At 43.3% G+C, this 16085-nt stretch overlaps 1 protein-coding gene across 1 annotated transcript in view; it reads left to right on the top strand.

Moving 5' to 3' along the window:
* Positions 1-16085, top strand: part of WWTR1 (WW domain containing transcription regulator 1) — a 146568-nt gene that overhangs the window by 80458 nt on the left and 50025 nt on the right. The window contains 1 exon segment of the mRNA XM_013992351.2: positions 6732-6868. Coding sequence (XP_013847805.2) covers positions 6732-6868 — 137 coding nt within the window.

Raw genomic sequence — 16085 nt, 5'->3', positions numbered from 1 at the left:
ATAAAGCAAGCAGCTTATGTTGCTACAAACTCTAAATTTTTCAAAATTAAGCATTCATAATGATTTCTATTTTTATATCTTTGTATGCTTCCAGCAATACAAAATGTATTACATAGCCCTTCTCTCTATTTCAGTAGGTCTTTGTTGTATGGCTTCCTTCCATAAAGTTAGTGTAATAGGTCATAAACTGGAGGATAAATTCATCCAAAAACATCAGGCCTTTTCCTGGGCTGTAAGAAGCCGGTGGGTTCTATTTTTACAGATAAGATTTTATCTTTGCCTTTCATGGTTTTGCTGCTGGTCAGGATTTTATATTTACAAAATGCTTTTCATTTTTAGACCTATCTAGTACACCGGGCACAATAGGCATACAACCCACGCTTGTTGAATAAACTCTAACCAGATGTCGCCAGCCTTGGGCTGAAGGCCACCGCCTTCCATGGAGTCACTTGCTGAGAAAGTGAGCTTTGGGAAGCCCAGTGAACTGGCCCTGAAATCAGTAGGTGACTTTGATGGTTGCAAGTTTCTCAGAACAGACCTGTTTACCTCTTACAAGAGGGAACTGGTGGAGTTCCTATTGTGGCTCAGCGGTAATGAACCCTACTAGTATCCATGAGGTTGCGGGTTTGATCCCTGGCCTCGCTCAGTGGATTAAGAATCCAGCATTGCCATGAGTTGTGTAGGTCATAGAAGCGGCTTGGTTCCTGAGTTGCTGTGGCTGTGGTGTAGGCTGGCCGCTGCAGCTCTGATTTGACCCCTAGCCTGGGAGCTTTCATATGCCACGCGTGCCACCCTAAAAAGACAAAAAAAAAAAAAAAAAAAAGAACTGAGACTAGGGTGGGTTCATTGGCTCGTCTGCTTAAGTCACACAGAGTCAGAGCTAGGTTAAAACTCAGGTATATGTGATTCAAGCCCGTGATCTTTTGAGTCCATGATATTCTCACTGGCTCACAGTAGACTATCAAGGGCCATGAGGACTCAGGACCTGGGTGGGTGGGGTTGGGATGTGTTGTGTGTGTGTGAGATTTGGTGGGGAGTCCTTGGGAGGAGTCTAGAGGTGGGTTAGAGAAGAAATTGTCAGATGTGGGGGGAGGGGAGAAGGGATGGAGGGCTAGAGGAAAACCGGAGAGGCTGGAGGAGGGGAAGCCTGGAGGCCATTGCCCTTATCAAGGTGAAAGGTCATGTAGGAGGCTGGAGGGGTGGAAATAGGAGATAAATTAACAGTCCCTTGAGGCTGATGGGAGGGACCAGGCCGCTGGGGGAGGATGACTGGGAGGGTGGTAGTGCTGCCCCCTCCCCCACTGATTTCAGTGACATTTTAACCCTAGATGCAAAATTTCCGTAATGCAAAAAGTGGCTTTCTAAACTTGTGTCTTTATTGAAGAACATATTATTTCTAAAAGGAAAAGTTATTTAACACAACAACATTTCCAGCCAAATTTTCTCAGAAAAATGCTGACCTTTCTTGCCCCTGGGCAAAGTGCATGTCCTCAGAGCTGAAGCTCTTTTTCTGACCTGGGGAGTTCTGTCACAGACCCTGAAGTGGTGAGGGGATTTGTCCTTTTTTTTTTTTTTTTGTCTTTTTTGTTGTTGTTGCTATTTCTTGGGCCGCTCCCTCGGCATATGGAGGTTCCCAGGCTAGGGGTCGAATCGGAGCTGCAGCCACCGGCCTACGCCAGAGCCACAGCAACGTGGGATCCGAGCCGCGTCTGCAACCTACACCACAGCTCACGGCAACGCCGGATCGTTAACCCACTGAGCAAGGGCAGGGACCGAACCTGCAACCTCGTGGTTCCTAGTCGGATTCGTTAACCACTGCGCCACGACGGGAACTCCCGGATTTGTCCTTTTTGCTGGTGTGGAGAAAGGCAGGTGTGAAGAAAGGCAGTCGGGAAAGTAGTGGTCAAAGGGGCCCCAAAGGAAGAGGAGGAGACCACCCCATTATCTTTGTTACAGGCACCATTTCCACCACACGACACCCTGGGCCTCCATGTGAAACCCTTGCAGACATTTTTTTTTTTCAGTCCAGGAAAAAAATTTATTTATTTATTTATTTAGGTGTCAAGAAGAGTTTTTCATTTGCTTAGAAACTGGCATGCTTTTTTCTTTCTTTCTTTCTTTCTTTCTTTCTTTTCTTTTTTTTGGTCGCACCTGTGGCATGTGGAAGTTCCCTAGACGGGGATCGAACCTGTGCCTCAGCAGTGACCTGAGTGGCTGCAGTGATAACACCGTATCCTTAATGCACTGAACCATAAAAGAATTCCCTCCTTTTTCTTTATAAACAGCGAGGGGCCAGGTAATTGGTCCATTTCCCTTTTTACTTCAGCCAATCGAAAATAGGAGTCAAATATAGTCTATCTCCAGTAACCTTTTTTTTTTTTTTTTTTTTTGGCTTTTTTAGGGCTGCACCTGCAGCATATGGAGGTTCCCATGCTAGGGGTCCAGTCGGGCTGTAGCTGCCAGCCTACGCCACAGCCACAGCAATGGCAGATCTGAGCCACATAATATGACCTGCACCGCAGCTCATGGCAATGCTGGATCCTTAACCCACTGAGCAAGGCCAGGGATTGAACCCTCGACCTCATGGTTACTAGTTGGATTCGTTTCCACTGCGCTGCAATGGGAACTCCTTCAGTAACTTTTTAGCCCCTATGACCTGCATAGCCATGCATCATTTTTTTTTCCTTTTTTTCCCCTTTTTATGGCCCCACCCATGGCATACGGAGGTTCCCAGGCTAGGGGTCGAATCAGAGGTATAGCTGCTGGCCTACACCACAGCCTTCAGCAATGCCATATCCGAGCCTTGCCTTCGACCTACGCCACAGCTCACAGCATCGCCAGGTCCTTAGCCCACTGAACGAGGCCAAGGATCAAAGATAAGACTTTTTGTCTTTACTAGTTATGAAAACAAGACATAATCACTGTTAAAAACCTGGGAAGTATAGAAGAGTTTAGATAGGGGGGAAAAAAAGCCCCGGTGAGTGTATTATTTGCATAGACCACCATACTACTTTCGTATCTTTCTTCCTTTTTTTGTTCCATTTTCAAATATGAAAACTGTATGGAATGCGTATTCATAGAATACACACTAATAGGCAGATTGAACATATGTGTATGTATTATATATGTAAATGTTTATAGAAATTAGACTTTGAAAATAGAAGAGAGACATTTATCTTTTTTTAAATCAGTTTTTTTCTTTTTAAAGTTTTTTCCTTAAATGTTTTCTTGAAGTGGACTCAGCAAGGGAGCGACATCAGGGAAGAGGGGGGGAGTAGTAGAAAGTGGGGATTAATCTGGCTAAACTGAGGGTCCTGGCAAACAGTAAGGCTACACTGAGAAATACAAGAAAGGAAATGACTCAGTGGCTCTGAGAGAGGGAGCAGAGATGAGACAGCAGCATGAAACAGCCAGTGGTTTATCTTCTTTTTGGGAATGGGGTGAGGAGGGGAGCTTAAGTGATTTGAACGAGAAGAGAATTTGGCTTTCAAATCAAATCCTGAGTAGTGTATGATGTTCTTGTGAGTGATGCCCTCGCTCATTCAGATGGGAGCCACCCTGGACATGGCACAAACTGAGCTTTAGAGCAAGGCTGTGGTGGGGTCGGCTGGTGTTTGAGGCTGGGAAATTGGAGAGGCCTTTCTTTTCCAAGTTGTTTCAGAGCAGTGAGAACTGCTCACTTCAGAAGGCTCCCTCTTGTACTCAAGTCTTTGGGGGAATACAGTGAGTGACACTTTTAATTAACAAATCCACTGGGAACAAAACTCCTTTAGAAGCGTTGGCTGGGTGTGGAGTTGGAAGGGTGGGCTTGCTCCCACGGTCCGAGGGGGTTCTGGGGCTTGAAGCCTTGGCTGAGTTGTGCATCCCAGGGGGTGGAGGCTGGCCAGCTGTGGGGGCAGTCCTCAGGCAAGCCTCATCTACCACTGGAGTGCAGGTTTGGGAGCCCCGGTCCACTTGTTCAGAACAGGAGCAGAGAGTGGGCGACCAGTGCTGGGGAACCGTCATTGCCGTTCCTGTCTTGTTCTTACCACTGATAGGTACCTGAGTGTCTGTATACAGCAGTGTCCTTAAATATCCTCCAGCATCCGGTGTGTATCACTTCACGTCACCCTGGCTGTGCTCCTGCTGGTTCTAGCACAGGGTCAATATCCATGGTGTCACAGGGTCTAAAAAAGGCTCCTGAAAGAGAGGATCCCCTCCCTCCCCTTCTGGTACCGCAGAGGAAAGTATTTCTCTAGGACTAGCCTACCTTGGAAAACATGTTTTAGTAATACAAATCCTGAAGGAGTAGTTTAGTCAAAGGGTGTCTTAGCTCCAGTGACTTGGCTGAGGGGAGTTTTTTTGTTTTTGTTTTTGTTTTGTTTTTGTTTTTTAGGGCTGCATCTGCAGCATATGGAGGTTCCTAGGCTAAGGGTCGAATCAGAGCTGTAGCTGCCAGCCTAGCCACAGCCATAGCAATGTAGGATCCAAGCCGTGTCTTCGACCTACACCACAGCTCACAGCAACGCCGGATCCTTAACATGCTGATCAAGGCCAGGGATCGAACCTGAATCCTTATGGATGCTAGTCAGATTCGTTTCTGCTGAGCCACAACAGGAACTCCTGCAGGGAGTTTGCTTAACTCTAATATCCTCTTCAACTGATTCCTCGCTTTGAAGGACTGTGGCTAACCCCCTTAAGGCTGGCTCTGAGTTTCCACAAGACCAAAAGTTGATGAGGGATTTTATGAAATTTTTTTTTTTTTTTTTTGTCTTTTTGCTGTTTCTTTGGGCTGCTCCCACGGCATATGGAGGTTCCCAGGCTAGGGGTCGAATTGGAGCTACAGCTGCCGGCCTACGCCAGAGCCACAGCAACGCGGGATCCGAGCCACATCTGCAACCTACACCATAGCTCAAGGCTTAACCCACTGAGCAAGGGCAGGGACCGAATCCGCAACCTATGATTCCTGGTCGGATTCATTAACCACTGCGCCACAACGGGAACTCCTTTATGAAATCTTTAAACAGAACTAAAGTTGTTAAACTGAAGCCATAACTAAGATCGTTGTTTCTTTCTTTCTTTTTTTTCCCTCTTAGGAATTGACTTTTTATCTCTTTATTTCAGTATCCCCCTGTTTGTGAAGCATTGTGAAACCTTTATGCCTCAGCATCTGGGTTTCTTTTCTTAACAAGATCATCTTGGTTCTCTTATTTTTATTCCTCCAAGTTTAGTTTTGATTCTTTTTTGATTCTTTGTTAAAGACCACTGATGGCTCCTACAGGATGAAACTCTCAACAGTTAAATTGAATTTAACTTCTTTACAGAGGTGACTTTTTTTTTTTTTTTTAATCACACCATTTTAAAGGCCTTTTGGGAAAGCATCCAAGTTTTCACTCAAGGAAAGTCTGGGATGAAGAAATGTGAATAAGAATTTTAGTCGTGGCAGTATTCAGATGTGAGGAAACAGAAGCAAAAGAAAAGATAAATACAATTCCAGTGCTATAGAGATTGCACTGATTTAGGATTAAGCCTAGTATTCCAATAGTGGTTTCCTATTCTAAGGAGTCAAAGGAAGTCATTGTTATGAAAAAATCAGGTGTGTTTAACAGAAAAAGCAATCACGATCTCTTTTCATGTGGCTCTAGAAGGGTCTAAAGTGTGTGGGGTTGACATTGCCCTTTGGTTTGGGAGAGGCAACCTGGTTATAAGGCTTAGAGCAAAGGATTGGCATTCAGCTTCTGCTGTCAAAGTTTGATGTCTTTGATAAATGCAGAAAGATCTGTGATACAGCTCATAAAAGTATTGTGGCACCAGAATAAATACGCTCATCTTTAAAAGAAGAACATAATAAACCCTCAAAAAGATAGAATTTATGGAGTTGCATAGGGCCTATAAGGCATGAGAAGTGACTTTTGATGTGGTCTGGAAGGAGGGAGGCAAAGCTGGAGGCCCCCATCCATCTAAGGATGTATTGGAAACTCTGGGCAGAATCCTGTGTTGTGCCAGTTTCTCTGAAATAGAGTCATAATAAGACACACTGGAAGTTGTGTATGACCTTGAGTTTAATCATGTCTTCTTCCTCAGAAACCTTTATGCCTCAACATCTGGGCTTCTCCATAATCCAGCACTTCCTCCATGTATTTCCTGCTACTCTGTTCTCCAGTTACATGGTTGTTACCTTGCATGGTAGAACATAAGCCTCTTGAATATTACCTGTTTGGACCTCACAGTGTCTTACCTTTGGTAAGAGCTCAGTAATGTCATATTTATGAGATTAGTTTCAAGGGCCCGCAGTGGAGGTGTCCTCATTATGTCAATGATATGAGCTGGGAGAGTGTGGGAGGAGGGCTGGTGGGCAGGAGAACACGGTCCTGCTTTGGGAGAGGAGTCTACACTGTGGTTATCCTAGTGACTGGATGGCAGTGAGCACTTGAGGCTGGAGAATGGAGGTTCCTTGGTCTGTGGGGAGAGGGGGTTACTCTCCGCCTTGTCCATGTAGGGATAGCTGGGACAGCTAAGTTGTGGATTTGTGTTCAGAGAATCCCCTGTAGAATCCCTGATGTGGCCCAATCTGGATGGAGGGTAAGTGGGCAAACTTGACATTGGCTGAAAACAAACAATGTGTCAACTGCTCATAAGGAGATCCTAGGGGAAGAAGAGCCAGCATCATCCAACTGTCGGGTTGTTACTGGTGATGATGATAATGATAATGATGCTGACAATTAAAGAGATAATTGTTTTCCTTCTTTTAGTCACATAGAAAAAATCACCACATGGCAAGACCCTAGGAAGGCGATGAATCAGCCCCTGAATCATATGAACCTCCACCCAGCTGCCACTTCCACACCAGCGCCCCAGAGGTCCATGGCCGTGTCTCAGCCGAATCTCGGTAAGCTTTGACTCGGAGCTGGGTAAACAAGCTTTCAGCTGAGGGCTCTGGAGCTCAGAAGGAGCTCTCTTGCCTCAGTACCTACTCATGCACCCAGATAGTGTCTTTTCCTTGCTCTTGGCTGCGTTACCCTTTTATCACCCTTGCCTTCTTTTCTTGGCCTCTTGACTACACAGTTCTTGATACTGCTACCTGGCTTTATGCTACAGCCCCCAGAATCCCCTCCAATTACCTTTATTGAAGTTCTTAGAAAAACCACTTCGGCCTCCTGTCTTCATCCAGCCAAGGCAAGCAGGGCATAAGCACCTATCTGTGAATTTGGTCCCTGAAGACTGATAAAGGGTACAGTTCTGCCTTCGACTCCCTTTGCTTCCTTCCTTCCTTTTTTTTTTTTTTTTTTCTTCTTTCATAGTGTGGGAATGACACCAGGTGAGGTATTTTCTTGCCTTATCTCATTCAGTCCTCGAAAGATCCTTCCAAGAAGTGACAGCATTCCCATTGTATAGATTGCAGAAACTTTGCCCAAGTCTGACCTTGTGGCCGGTAGAGCTGGAGTTGGAACTGAGGTTACTCTGATTTTAGAAAGCATTCACTTCTTATATAATCTGCGGTGGCTTTTCCCCACACCTGCCCCAGGTTGATCCAGTTCATATTTCACTTCATTCGGAATGTTTCAGTGTGATTTTAGACTTGAGAAGAGATTAGTTTCTGCTAATTGCCTTCAAAAGAAATACAGTTCTGCCTTCTGGAGAGAATCAGCTATGAATGAACACACTCCAGCAACAGAACCAATCAGCTTTTGTTGCAGCCATTCTCTTCCTCCCCCAAAGGCTAAAAATAAGAGGGCCAATTTTATAGTTTTTAAAAGATGGTGCCATTTTCAGATCTGTTGAAGATCTGCTCTCTAAATACCGCTTTATATGCAGAACAGAATTTTAGAGAGTGTAAAGAATCTCCTGTTGGATTTTCAGGAATGAACAGGATGAAGATGGAAGCATGTTTCCTAGACACCCTCCCCTTATATGGTGGCCTAACCGTGCTGAGCATGGACTCAAGTAGATCTGAGTCAACTTCAAGTAAATATATTGTCCCTTCTTCCAGGAAGTCTGGATCTACCATTTTAAAGCTTGCAAATGTAAAATATATACAAAAATCAAATGACTTGGAATAACCTCTGTTGTGTTTTGTATTTAAAGGGCAGATCAAGGAAATTGGTGCCAGTGCTTCTATGAGCCTCAATAAACCAAAGCCACCCCTGAGTCATTTGTCCCCAGGTCACAAGAGCTCAATTAGAAAGCAGGTGTGAGTGTAGCAAAGAAACCATACATGAGGTAGCATTGGACTAGTCTCAATTGCTTTTCCTTTTTTGGATTATTTTAATTTTTATATTTATTTATCTTATTGAAGTATAATTGATTTACAATGTTGTGCTATTTTTGTTTTTTTTAATTTTTGATTGAACTATAATTGATTTACAATTTTCTTTTCTTTTTTTTTTTTTTTTTTTTTTTTGTCTTTTGTCTTTTTAGGGCCGCATCCATGTTGCATATGGAGGTTCCCAGGCTAGGGGTCTAATTGGAGCTGTAGCCACCGCCTACACCAGAGCCACAGCAACACAGGATCCGAGCCGCATCCTCGACCTACACCACAGCTCACGGCAATGCTGAATTCTTAACCCACTGACCGAAGCCAGGGATCGAACCCGAAACCTCATGGTTACTAGTTGGGTTTGTTAACCACTGAGCCACAACAGGAACTCCTGATTTACAATGTTGTGCCAATTTCTGCCATACAGTTTCTTTTAACCATTTAATTTTCATTAAAAATTCTAAAAGCTGATGATTAAAGTATTAATGTTAATCTATTATCGGAGTTCCCATCGTGGCTCAGTGGAAGACTAGTATCCATGAGGATGCAGGTTCAATGCCTGGCCTCGCTCAGTGGGTTAAGAATCCGGTGTTTCCGTGAGCTGTGGTGTAGGTCACAGACTTGGCTTCAATTCAATCCCTAGCCTGGAAAATTCCATATGCCACAGGTGTGGCCCTAAAAAGAAACACACACACAAAAACGTTTATAATTGATTATAATTAGAAAAGATCTGTCATGGACCTGGTTAACAAAAGTCACTTTTTCAAAAGTGTGTTCAAAGAGTAAGTCTTCTGATCCCCACTCCTCAGCCTGATGTTGCCTGGGGTCAGCCAGTGTTTCCGGTCATGTGTATGTTTCTTCACATAAATACTGGTGCATTATACCCACTCTTCTGCACCTTGCTTTTTCCACTTCTATATCTGTACACACAGAGCTGCCTCATTCTTTTAAAAGAAATTGCCTAATAATCCAACATGTTGATATGCTATAATTATTGAACTAGCCTCCACCTCAGTGGGTATTTGGGTTTGGTGTGTTGCTAATGCAGTCAGTATTGGAGTGAATATTGTTGTTTATGTTCTCATGTAATTTCCCTAGTTTTTGAAAATTGTGCGATAAATATGAAGTGGACTGAATTAAAAGGACTTTGAATGTAAATGTTAAAAACTGAAGGCACATGTGAGGCTGCCCCCCCACCCCCACCCCACCCCCACTAAAAGCCCAGTTGCTGCTTAAGTTTATTTTGTATTCTGAATGTCTGAAACAAGTTACCTGTGTTTGAATAAAATACCTTACCTTCCAGATTTCTAATAAGTCGGGGCAATAAATTTCTCAAGACACACATTCTGGGGGGTTTCCAGTAATATTTGAGTATTTGCCTGTTACAAAGTGCGTTGTTAGCCTCTCAAGAATCACAGATGTGTCCCAAGGATAGAAATATAATGGGGAATGCAAAGTAAGCTCCCAAGATCAGAAATAATTTAGAGAGTCACGATATGGTCCTAATAATAAATGATTTACTCAGAATATTTTATTTCAAGCTGTAGCTCTCCCTGCAGTTTATACTCTTTATTATCAGTCTTTAAAAATAGAAAGAACAGATCCTCCTACTTTTTCTTTTTTAAGGTTTAGTATGTGGTATTTTATTTTCATTATTTTGGAAATAAGAGATATACATCTGTGGATTTATATTGTGCTTATGTCATATACATTAACATATGTAAACATATATATACATATAAAGTTAATATTTTGAATATGATACAAAATTTTCTTTTTTTTCTTTTTCTTTTTTGGCCACCCCCCGGTGGCATATGGAGTTCCTGGGCCAGGGATCAGATCTGAGCCAAAGTTGCAACCTAAGCCACAGCTGCTGCAACAGCAGATCTTAACCCACTGTGCCCGGCCAGGGATCGAGTCTGCTTCCCAGTGCTCCGAAGACGTTGCTGATCCCACAGTGGGAACTCCATGACTCAAAATTTATATGTCTGTTTTACATCACTGCAATTTGTTTTTCTTGCAAAGAAAGAGTTGATCCTTCTTCTCCTTCCCCTCTTTAAATCTAGAATTTTGGTCTTTTCAATGGAATATATCTGATAGGTAAGTGAACTTAAATGATGAGTCCTCTTCACTGATAGGTCTTTATGTACATATGAAAATGATGTCAAAATACAGTGAACATTACTGTCAGGTGATGGAATTAGTACCTTTTATAAGCTAGAGCTGTTGTATAAGCAGTGGCATAGCAATATATCTTCTTATATTTTGATTCTACATTTTTCTGTAGGTTAGAGACAGGGACTTGGGAGTTAGACTGTCAGAATTTGTATCTTGGCTCTGCTAATTGGTGACCCCGCTAAATTATGTAATTATGTCTCAGTTTCCATAGCTGTAAAGTGGGATTATTTTTATGGTGTGAGGAGGTTGTATGAGTTTATAAGTAAAGTGTGTAGATCTCTTCTTGGTACATAATGAACCATGTGGAAAGAAAAGTTTTATTTTATATTTTATTTAATTATAGAATGTTAGATTTGAAGACAGTTTTATCATTCATCATAAAAGCTCTCAACAACAAACAAAGGAGATTTATCTTAGGCTGGTCAGAGTGCAAATTGCTTTAAATTAGGAATATGAGGAGTTCTCGTTGTGGGTCAGCGGAAGTGAATCTGACCAGTATCCATGAGGATGCAGGTTCAATCCCCGGCCTCACTCAGTTGGTTCAGGATCCAGCATTGCTGTGAAGCTGTGGTATAGGTCGTAGACTTGGCTAGGATCTGGCGTTGCTGTCACTGTGGTGTAGGCTGACAGCTGCATCTCCAATTGGACCCCTAGCCTGGGAATCTCCATATGCTGGGGGTGCGGCCCAAAAAAGAAAAGAAAAATTAATTAGGAACTTAGTTTTTTACTTTCAATGAGGATAGCACCCCCTGGTGGAGATGTTTTAGTCCCCCACCCCTTCCCTCAGATACTTCTTGTCAGTGGATATCTTATTTTTTTCAGTAGCTCTTTTCCTGAAATGTGGGCTGTAAGTCATATTATATTTTAATTGGGAGAGAAGAGACCCATCACTTAAAGGCATCCTGGAGTGAGTGACTTTGTGAAGGTCTCTTTGTGAGTGATCTTGCGAGCATATTTTTGTCAGGCTGCTCAGAATCTAGTGAAAAGGCACCTGTCTCTCAGTAGGACAGTAGATTTGTTGTGTCTAAACTCTCTTTTCAGATTCTGAAGTGAAATGAAATAGCCTCTGGAGGGATTATTTCAAATAGCCATCTCAAGCTTGGTCTAATTTTGTTTATTTATTTTTATTTTTATTTGTTTTTTGCTTTTTAGGGCCACACAGGTGGCATGTGGAGGTTCCCAGGCTAAGGGTCAATTTGGAGCTACAGCTGCTGGCCTACACTACAGCCACAACAATGTGGGATCTGAGCCGCATCTGTGACCTAGCTTATGGCAATGCTGGGTCCTTAACCCACTGAGCAAGGCCAGGGATCGAACCTGCAACCTCATGGTTCCTAGTTGGATTTGTTTCTGCTGCTCCACAACAGGAGATTGGTCTAATTTTTAACTGAGATCTTTGTTTTTGTATTTACCAAATGAGGTTGTCTTTCGGGTTTTATCCAATTCAATTCTGTCTGAGCAAATTGGTCACCTTTGAGTCTGAGTCCCTAGCGATACACAGTGAATGGAAGGGGAGAGGAAGGTCTTGGAGAACTTTGGATAGTGCAGAGGAGAGCTTACTGGGTGGAATTCTATACCTATGAAAGTTGATATTTTTTCATAATACTACTACTCAGAGTCTCATGTCTTTTAAGTGGGTTGTTGGTATGACTAATTACTATTTAAAGCCACTACAGGGGAGTTCCTGTTGTGGCTTGGCAGAAACGAATCTGACTTGTATCCATGAGGACATGGATTTGATCCCTGGCCTTGCTCAGTGGGTTAAGGATCCAGCATTGCCATAAGCTGTGGTGTAGGTAGCAGACACAGCTCAGATCCCAAGTTGCTATGGCTTGGTGGAAGCTGGCAGCTGCAGCTCCGATTTGAACCCTAGCCTGGGAACCTCCATATGCTGCAGATGTGGCCCTAAAAAAGACGGAAAAAAAAAAAAGCCACTAAATTTTTTTGGAGGAGTGGGAAAAAAATGAAACAAACAAACAAACAAAAGGATTCTGAGTTCCCTGGTGGCACAACCAGTTAATGATGCAGTGTTGTTACTGCTGTGGTGAGGGTTCATCCCCTGGTCTGGAAATTTATGCATGCTGTGGGCACAGCCCAAAAGAAAAAAAGGACTCTACACAGGCATATTATAGTGTATAAAACAATGGGCTTGGGGAAAATGGAACCTGCTAAGGAAATCAGTTAGGTTGTTAGGGTGGTGATGGGGGTGGGTTGGAGAGTCGGAACCTTTTTGGTTAATGGGAAGCCTTGGAGTCAAAACAGTTTCTCTTGGGCTTAACATGGGTCTCATTTTCCTTATTTGTAGTAGGTGATGATGATAGTCTTTCCCCCATGAAATTTGTTTTGAGTAGTTAGGTAGTCCATGCCTTGGTACCTGGCATAGAGAAAGCCCCCAAAGAAATGGATTTTTATAACTATTATAATTAGTTGGTAGCTTGGTTTTTCCTCACTTTTCTGGTCCCTGTGTGGTGGGAGGAAGAGCCTGTGGTGTGTGCCATTAGGAAGCCGTCCTCCTCCTCCTCCCTCAGGAAAACCCAGCCTCGCATCCTGCAACTGTGATCTTTCCGACGTTTGCTTACATGTTGCAAAAATCACCTTTAACCCCAGCTAGCAAGCACAGTGAGTTTGGGCAGAGAAGGTTCACTTAGAAACTTCTCCCTCTGCAAGCATGACAACATCAAAGTGTTCCCATTTCTCAGCACAACAGTACTGACCTTGTGCAATAACTTCACATCTCTCCAGAAGTTCCCGTCGTAGCTCAGTGGTAATGAACCTGACGGGTATCCATGAGGATGTGGGTTCCATCCCTGGCCTTGCTCAGTGGGTGAGGGATCCTGCATTGCTGTGAGCTGTGGTATAGGTTGAAGACGCAGCTTGGATCTGGCATTGCTGTGGTTGTGGCATAGACTGGCAGCTAAAGCTGACTTGACCCCTAGCTTGGGAACCCCTAGTGCTGTGGGTGTGGCCCTAAAAAGACAAAAAACAAACAAACAAGCAAACAAAAGCAAAACAAAACCTCTCCATATTTTAAAATGTTTTCAACCAGAGAAAGTAACAATTTTGCCTTTTCAGTGATAATCCTGGCGATCATAAACCATGGTGTGCTGGGCCCTGTCACACATTAACGGGCCTCTTTGTTGGAACAAGGTCCCAACCTGGGGTGCCAGTCTCCTCCCAGACAGGACAGGAAAAATAAAGACTGTGTAACAACTTCACCAGACTGCCAGCCCTAGCCAGTTTAGAAACTTCTGGTAAAGTGCAGCCAGAGTGTATTTTTAATGCTATAGGAATTTTTAAAATATCACACACTCACACACACACTCCCCCTTTGAAGATGTGCCATCCACCAAGCCAGAGTCTCTCCTCCGGGTCTGTCTTGATCTGTATTTCAAATTATAAGCACATGTGTGGTTGTCTTGCTGTCTTTTTTTCTTTTTCTTTTTTACAGGGTATGCTTTTCAAGACAAGATGGAAAAATCTTGTCTTTGCTCAGTTTGCAAAGTTGGCTCATTCATCCCTCTAGGAAGTGTACAAAGACACTTGAAGACATTTTATCAAAAGCAAATAAAATAGCTAAGGGACACCTCAGCCGGGTGTTGTTGGAAGCCTGTAGAAAGGTATCCTGAAAGTTTGCTGAAAGTCAGATTTATATGTAGGCCATCTTAATATTTCCTTTTCCCAGTAGTTTTTTTTCTGATAAAATTTATGTGGTGAGTTTGTGGCAGACACATCTGGCTACCGTGATTTTTCCAGCTCCAATGGTCTCACTGCTTTTTGAACTTTGTGGTTTCTGCAGCATAAATTAGCCTAACACACACAAGCACATACACACAGAAACCCAGAGACAAACTGTAAAACCTCCACTTAAGGGGCAGGGTGGGAGTGATGGGTAGGATTGCTGTAGTGGAAAATGGTTCTTTATGGAAAAAAAGGAAGACTGGTGGGCACAGGCAAAAGGGGGTGTTCTAGATTAAAAATTTTTTTTTTCTTGATTAAAAAAAGAGAGAACAGGGAGTTCCTCTTGTGGCTCAGTGGGTTAAGAACCCGACATAGTGTCTATGAGGATACGGGTTTGATCCTGGCCTCGTTCAGTGGGTTAGGGATCTGGCTCTGGTGTTAACATAAGCAGCCATGTAGAATAAATGTATTGAGCAAATCAATTATGTATTTTTAGATATTGATAGTGATTATAGTAAGACTTTTGAATTGGAGGTGGTCCCCTTAATTTTCTCTGTAATATGGTGATATTAGTTTTATAATAGCCAAAAGGGGCAAAAAAGGAGAACCATTGGTGTCTTGAGCTTTCTTTATGGTGGGAGAGGAGGGTGGGGTGTTGGGAAGAAGGCTCCAGGCCCTGTGCAGTGTAGACAAAGCCATGAATTGTCAAGCTTCTGCAGCTGACCCAGTCTGCCTTGGCAAACAAGTCATTTTCTAGTCTCTAAGATCAGTGTTTCTTCAAGTGGGGGTCCATGCCTAGCACAGGGTGGATCCATTTGACCATTTGTTAACCATACATCTTCCAAGTCTAGTAGCCTAATTGCTCCTGAAAGAATGGTCAAGGGCAGCTACTGGGAGGAATGTTGCCTGGACCCCAACCCTGGGGAATTCTGCCTCAGACCCTGTAGGGGGCCTGGGAACGAGCACCGTTTTCAAAGGCTCAGATGGCTGTGGTCATCTGTCGGGTATGGGAACGCCACAGAACTGTGCTTTAGCACCGTGATTGGAGAACGCCATCATGATCACTGGCAGTAACCCACTCAGAAATCCAGCCTTTAACTTGAGTGACCTGAAAAGAAGTGGCCAAGGAGTGAGGCTTCTGTAGGCCCGAACCCCTGAAAAATTCTGGAGGGGGGCCTCTTATCCCAAATAAGTGCAGAGCCTCTTCGGAAAGAGGTAAAGGCCAGGTCACGGTTTTCCTTAGTTCCTTCTTTGTGTGCATGACTTTCATGTACTAATTTATTTCTAATGATGTCTAATCTCTTCACCAAGCTTTGGGCCTCTGTTGAGAGTTTTAAAAGTAATTTGGACAGTTTCAGTACTCTCGGTGGGCTGACTTCCAGTAGTTTGCCCCCAGAAACGTCCTTGCTGTGCAGAATTGCACCCAGTTAAAGTTTTAGGCAGAGGGGTTCTGGGATGGTTTGTCATTCAGCCACTTGTTCCAAATTGGTAAGTGTCAAGTGACATTTGGACAGTTTGCTTTGATCTCCTCCTGGGGGCTTCTGGTGATGGAGTCCCTGCTTGTGTGTGATCATTACCTCTCCCACCCCGTATCAACGGGACAATTGATTTCTCCTTCCTCTCTGGAAGTCTAAATTTATTCCCTGGGTGTTTTGCAGTTGCTGGTGGTCAGGGACAGCTGTTCTACCGCGCTTGACTCTGAATAATTCTCCGTGATGAAGTCAGCAAAATAATACCATAAAAGATGCTGGGAAAACAAAAGCCTTCATGGTCTTTTCTCATTAAGTGTTTTGAAGACAGGAAGATCATCCCCTCTCCCTGGTTTAAAAAAATAAATAAATAAAGACAGGAAGAAATAAGATTCTAAAACATATTTGAGGCAGCAAGATTCAAGTATGTTATTTTCCCCCATATAATATAATTACTATTTGGTCATTTTAGAAAATGCTAATCAGCAAAAAATGAGAAAATAAGAAACACTCTCATCTGACCA

This window comes from Sus scrofa, chromosome 13 (genome assembly GCF_000003025.6).
Source record: "Sus scrofa isolate TJ Tabasco breed Duroc chromosome 13, Sscrofa11.1, whole genome shotgun sequence".
Lineage (NCBI taxonomy): Eukaryota > Metazoa > Chordata > Mammalia > Artiodactyla > Suidae > Sus > Sus scrofa.
The sequence above is the reverse complement of the archived record's forward strand: the minus strand, read 5'-3'. Positions and strand labels throughout refer to the sequence as shown.